General features: G+C 36.2%; 1 protein-coding gene across 1 annotated transcript; it reads right to left on the bottom strand.

Moving 5' to 3' along the window:
- Positions 1 to 883: 883 nt before the first annotated feature.
- On the bottom strand, positions 884 to 1,714 carry LOC150080810 (general transcription factor II-I repeat domain-containing protein 2A-like). The gene has a single exon (XM_090380827.1). The coding sequence runs from the start codon at positions 1,712 to 1,714 to the stop codon at positions 884 to 886; it is 831 nt and encodes a 276-aa protein (XP_090236953.1).
- Between the last annotated feature and the right edge of the window lie 5,464 nt (positions 1,715 to 7,178).

The following is a 7,178-nucleotide window of genomic DNA, read 5'->3' as shown; positions in this document are numbered from 1 at the left end:
CCAGGATTTTCTAAGGCAATGTTCTGGGGAATCATTAAGCTTCAATCATGTAGCAGTAAAAAAAAAAAAAAAAATCTATATTATTTTGATCATAAAGGGGGGGGGGTGGCTATGGTAACAGGAAAAAATATCCCTTTTTCTAATTATTATAATACTTAGCCTAAAAATATCCCCCGATAACAGGCGTTTTCTTTCTGATTGTTTTATGTCTACGAGGAGGGGTAGTGCTTAGCTGAAGTAGGGTGTTTAAAATCAGCGTCAAATGGGGGGATAAACACCCTAGGACAGTGGTGGCCAACCTTTTACATACCATGCGCCAATTTTTTCACCTACGAGTTCAGATGCGCCATACAACTCAAGCACCTTTTCTACCTTCTTACGTTCATGGTTGGGGTTGGAAAATAGGGATAGGGGGAGGAAAAAGAATAACTCAAACACGCACATAAATGAAATAATGTACGCCAGTTCAAAAGACACACATTTATTGGAGCACCAATCTACAATAGTGAGAGATGATCTCTTGGACAAGAGGGCAACTGCTGATGGTGCTACAGCTGCCGGAGAGTCTCGTTTGGTGAAGATAGCTCTGTACCACAGTTGTTGGATGTGATGAGAGAGAAAGCTCTGAGCGAGATGGAGCACTGAGAGCGAGATCAGGTTGGAACTGGGAGTCGTCTTTTTAATAAAAGTATGTTTATGAACATAATTAACATTTTTAAATGATTTAATTATTGTATGTAAAGCAATTTCTATTACAGCACATAAACATTACTTACCATTAATGAGACTTTTGAGCCTGTTTGGATTTTGCCAGTCTTTCAATGTTTGGTGTTAAATTTGTTACTGAGAGCAGCAGAGAATTCTTCAAATTTGAATCAGTCATTCATGACCTCGTTTTGCTTTTGATCAATTTCATGGATGAAAATGCTTGTTCACATCTGTATGTCGTTCTGAAACGACATATATAATTTTTTGCAAATTTTCTTAGTTCTGGGAAATGTTCACAGGGTAATGAACGCCAGAAATTAATCATGTCAGAAACATTTTGATCTGAAAAAAGCTCATCAAATTTCATTTTTAATAATGAATTTGTTTTTAAATCAATAAGTTCCATTTGTATATTACTAGGCATCTCAATTATGTTTTGTTCACTAAGTAAAAATGGGTTTATAAATGCGAGCATGTAGTTTTCTTCTTTAGCCAAATCATGAAAACGACTTTCAAATGACACTTGCAATAACTTGATTTTTTCAAGATATTTGGTCCAATTGCTATCATCCACAGCACATTCATTCTGCTCTTTCAATTGTGGAAATTGACTTAACAGTTTTAATTTCATTTTAAATGAATTGATGCTATTTACTAAGCTAGGAAATAATTTATTCATGCCTTGTAGTTTCGAATTTAGATCATTGAGATGACTAGTAACATCAACTAAAAATGCCAAATCAAATAGCCAGCTGTTATCTAATAATAAGGTTCTTTCATCAGGTAGTTCATTTTCCTGTTCTAAAAAATTATAAACAGCATTTTTCAATTTCCAAAATCTACTCAGAACCTGTCCTCCAGAAAGCCAGCGCACCTCACAATGAAGGACAAGTTCACCATATTCCAAATCTAACAACTCGCAATATTCTCTGAATTCTCGTCTGTTTAATGCTCTTGCTCTAATTTTATTCACAAATTTCACAACCGGTAACATAACATGCTGCATATTTAAAGTTTTTCCACACAGTGCCTCTTGGTGTATAATGCAGTGATATTTTAGTACAGGACGATTTAAAAAATTTTCAAGCAAAGTTGTAGTGCCATTGGCTTTACCTATCATTGCCGGCGCTCGGTCAGTACACTCACTCACTGATGATCTAATTACTATAATCTAATTTTAGATTTTCTAGGCATGATTTTACTTTTTCAAATATGTCTGATCCTCTTGTTTTACCATGCAATGACTCCAGACTGGCAAGTTCTTTAAAGACATTAAAATTATCATCAATTCCTCTTATAAAAATGCTTAACTGGGCTACACCACATATGTCCGTTGATTCATCCAAAGCTAGAGAAAAGAAAGTACAAGGTCTTCCAGTTGCTGAGATACATCCTGAGAGAGTTTCTTGATATCTCTTGTAACTGTCTGCCTTGATGTAGCAATTTCGTCTGCTTTCCTTTTAATACCTTTATTACCAAGATGGTGTGCAAATATTTGAAGACAAGGCTTAACAATTTCTTCTCCGTCAGAAAAAGGTTTCTTTTTTTTCGCCAATACTAAAGCAATTTCATAGGACGCTTCTAACATCGCCAAGTCTTCACAACTTACTTTAGCAAATATATTTTGTCTTCTTCTGATTTCTTCCTTTTTCTTAGTCACATATTCTTTTTGTAGCTCAGACCCAAGAACGAGCTTCATTTTTCCTTCTATGTTAGTCTGATGCTGTGATTTATAGTGTCTATTAAGATCATGTCTTTTATTATGTGAAAGAGTACTTTTACAAACAATGCAAAACGGTTTTCCTGATGAACTTGCTATAAATAACAACTAATTTTCCCACTGTTCATTAAATTCACGTTTAATATCACTTTCTGTTTTTCTTTTGCTCATTTTCTTTTGCACTGTGGTGGATAGAAGGAATAAAAAAAAAAAACAGAAAAGTACAAAACTCAAAAGTCTAAATGTTGAAAAAGAACAAACAGATCACAAGTATGTACGTCGTATCACACAGAATATCAATTGTAAACTGTCAAAAAATTTCGACGAACTGATGAGCAGGCGCGACCGGTGGGGAGCTCCCCCCTACTATTTCTGGAGTTGGCAAAATGCGATTTGGAAATGCGATTGATGGAACTTTCTTGTAGATGAAAATACCTCAAATTTATCATTTCATTGTTTCCTTTTAACTTGAAAGACTTCCGACAAAGGATCTATTTGTATATTATCAGTCCCCTGAAAAAGTCATGTATTGCATTTATTTTCCCACGTGCATAGAGTCGGGTGCCGGAGGCAACGGCCATACAAAAGAATGGACAACTAGGTGCTCAATATATTTTCATAGCCATAGATCACTTACGGTCAAAATTCAGAAATGCATTTTTTTGGAGACTATTTAATTTATTTCTTTTGCTGAAATTGAGGGAATTGACACGTTTATGTGCGTGTAAGTGGAAAGAAGGTGGTGTGCATCTTAAGCCATATGCGGAAGGACCTGAAATGAAAGGAAATAGAACCAAAGAATCGGCAATATGGGCTTTGGGTACTTGAGAAATTTTATGATGAAATGCGTCACTTGTAATCTTCCAAAGTGCCACGTTTGGCGCATGCGCCATAGGTTGGCCACCCCTGCCCTAGGAGGACAGTGGGCAGGGAGAGCAGTGAGATGCACCTGTCTATAACTGCTTTGTTTCTGACCATTACTCGAAATATGGACTTGTACCCAAGATCTGGAGTTTTAGCTACATAAATAATCTTATTATAATAATAACAAGAAAATGGGATATTTTTCCGGGATTCGGTGGCTATAGCCCTTTAGAACCTATTTGGGACTGCCCCCGAGCATGTTTACACTAAGCTTAGGTTTTATTTTAAGTTATGTTTAAAACCACTACCTATTACCTCTTCTACAAGTTAGATATAACTATTATTCTAATATTACTTTGAACATTTCTCTCCCTACTCACTCTCCCAGCTCTACTCCTAGTTCAGCCTTTGCAGCTAGCACAGTGGTTGCAGTCCTCCCTGACCATGGGTTTGAGACCATCCAGCTAGTCATCTCTCTCACAGCTAGCAATGATCACTGCCCTTTCATGCCATGTGGAAAAGGTATCGGTTCAAATTTCTTTTCCTTGGGAGTCGATTTTAGGAGAGGAATGGAATTCCCCCCCCCCCCAAATAAGTAAATTTACCATAGGATAAACAATTTCAGATCCTCAACTTTTTTGCGAGCCACATTTAAAATTCATATCTGGCAAGCTGCCACTCAGAAATTTTATGATGAAATGCGTCACTTGTAATCTTGAAATGAAATGAGTCACTTGTAAAGAACTGTATTTGGACTTTAATTAATACAATTATAATGTTCTTTAATTTTTTTAAAGTTTAATCGTTCTTATCTCCCAGAACAGAACTGCTAATATATTAGACAATAATGCACACTTCCTTGAACTGAAACCTCTGCCCATTCATACTGTAAGTCAAGAAAATTAACACCTTTAAACCCTAAATAGTCAACAAATGCTTCAGATGACTCTATAGCTTGTGAGTTAGATTTTTGGGACCTCTGATATGTTGGCTCTTTGTGCACTTAGTTATGAGGCAAATTCAGAACAACCACCAAATGGTGGTTGTTCTGAAGTAGTATATACACTCAATATACCAATGCCCCATTGGTATATTGAGTGTACCTTGCCTTGGTTCCCTAACCTTGGTGGTTGTTTTCTGCTATTTGTTTGTTGGTGAATCGTAAAGTAATCTCATGCTTGTAAAAACCATCCATTATCAGTTTTCATAACTTTTGTGGTGCCCTATTTCTCTTCAATTGGTAAGTAAAATTTTAGTGTTGCTTATTATATAGAACAGAATTCTTATTTTTAAACATATGTAGCATAAAAAGTTTTGAAAATGGCATATTAGACAAATAAAGAATGCAAAACAAAACATCCAGACTACTAATAGTAGTAGTAGTGGCAAATAATTTAGAAAGCAAGCTTATACAGCATCAGCCAAAAAAAAAAAAAAAAAAAAAAAAGCACTTCCTGTATCACTTGTCTATCTCCTCTAAGAGTTTTAGTTCTTCCTTCAATTTATATTATCCACTATCCACTTCTACATCACAAGATGGAAGTCCATTCCAACCTATCCACTGTCTGAAGGCAAATTTCCACACAATATATCCTGCAACCATCCTTATTCAGTTTGAATTCATGCCCAATCATGTGTAATCTGAACAAGAAGGATTCCATTGACATTGAGCTTACTCTGTCCATTCAAAGCCTTAAAACACCTCATTCAAATCTCCTCTCCAAGGGCCTCAATTTGCAGAACTGAACTTTCCTGGTAAGAACACCCTTCTATTCCCCTCACTAATCGTCTTGCTGCTCATTCCAACAGATCCACCTCCTTCTGCAAATGAACTTCAAGACCAGTACTGAAGATGTGGCTTGATTATTACCTTATACGGCAGGATAATCACCACCTTATCCCTACTGGCAAAACTCCTGTATATCATTGAGCTGGCCTTGCAGCCTGTCTCCACTGCTCACAGAACTTTATATCTGAGTGAACAGTTATCCCAACATCTTTTTCATTCTCCAGCACCTCCGTAGCCAGGTGGGCAGGAGCCGCAGTGTGTAGCACAAGCTTCTTGATTAGACCGGGGTTCGAGCCCGTGACCACCAAATACGGAGGATGCGGAAAGGTCAGGAAATGACTACTGCATATCCCCGGAGCAATATGGCCTTAGTTGCTAATGCTCCTAAAAACCAAATAATCTCCACTACCCTCAGTGTGGTACCAGTTATTATGTTAATCTGGGATTACTGCTACCTGATATAACGTACCTTGCATTTGTCAATGTTAAACTTTAATTGCCACTTCTTTCTAGTCCATCTGCCTAATTTTTGTGTTTCTTGTTGCAGTAGCATACCCTGATTACTGTCATTAACCACCTTGCCAATCTTCATATCATCTGACAACTTAGACATTAAGCCTGATATGTCTTCATCAGTAACATTAATAAATATTGAAAACAACAATGGGTCTAGCTCTGAACCTTGCATGGGGAGAATTCACTAATAACATTAGTTCAAGAAGAGAAATATCCATTGATAACCACTCAATCATCCCTTTATCCATAACAGTAAATTGCCCCTAATGCCACACTGCTCTAATTTGTATAGCAATCTTTTATGTGGAACAATATCAAAAACTTTTCTGAAATCTAAGTATATGATATCAAAATTATTTTTTGCATCAAGTTCTTTTGTTACTGCATCACAGTATCCAATCAGATTGGTTAGCCAAGGTTGTCCCTTAACAAAACTATGCTTTGACTGCATTATAATTGTATTCTTGTCTAGATGGTCCTGCATTGTCTTTAACCAGTGACTCCATTATTTTCCTTACAACAGATGGTCAAGCTAACAGGTCTATAATTACTCTTGTCACCCTTTGATTCCTCTTTATGAATTGGGGATACATCTGCATAACTCCAGGCCATAGAAACCACCCCTGAATCCAAGGATACTCTCATAATCATGGCTAAAGATTTACTTACCTCTTTTGCTGCCTCCCTTAATATAATTTGAGAGATCTCATCCACACCAAGTAGCTTTTTTTTTTATCTTCAAATTTTTCTTCCTCTTTCTTCTCAATTATTACAAAATCATTCAGTTCCCTGTTAGAATTTGATATCTGTCATCTCCATTCATAAAAAATTTGTTTTATGTGAACAGATGCAAAATTCCTATTCATTCTGTCAGCAACCTGGGCAGGATCATCAACAGTTAAGCTATTCATATCTTGTGGACCAATGTGTTTTGTCCCAATCCTATTGTTAACTAAAATAAAAAAGAATCTTTCCCACTTTTCTTTTGTAGCTTGCACAACTCCACATTTGTGACTTGATTCAGGCTGGTTTATACATAATGGGGTTTCTGTGTTTCCTGATAATTTGTATGCATCACATGTAATTTTCTTTTCTCCATGGGTCTCATCAGTACATTGGACATCCATTTAGGTCTAAGTCTTGAATGGTATCTCTTAGTTGGTATAAAAAGTATAGTAGATTAAGTGAATGCAGTCTTGCATTCACTTAATCTCCAAGTAAGATCTTAGCAGTTGCTTTTCTAACTTCATGATCATATGTATTCGTACCTTCTGGTTGTTATTATCATAAAAGCAAGAAATCAGCTATGGCATGCAGCATATGATGCATTAGTTTTGTAAGTACACAATATAGTAGGATGAAATATGGATTTGATTCTTTTTGAAAATCCACTTTTTTTTTAAGAGAGGTTAGTTGGTCCTTATCAAGTTTCTTTGGGTTGAATATTACCAGAATTTTATTTTGGCGATATTCACAAAATATGCAACAAATGCTTTAGATGACTCTATAGCTTGTGAATTACATTTTTGGGACCCCTGATATATTGGTTCTTTGTGTACTTAGTTGTTATGTGGGAAATTC

Source organism: Mastigoproctus giganteus, chromosome 9 (assembly GCF_048544385.1).
Source record: "Mastigoproctus giganteus isolate SK-2022 chromosome 9, ASM4854438v1, whole genome shotgun sequence".
Lineage (NCBI taxonomy): Eukaryota > Metazoa > Arthropoda > Arachnida > Uropygi > Thelyphonidae > Mastigoproctus > Mastigoproctus giganteus.
Note: the sequence above shows the minus strand (reverse complement) of the source record. Positions and strands in the feature narration are given on the sequence as shown.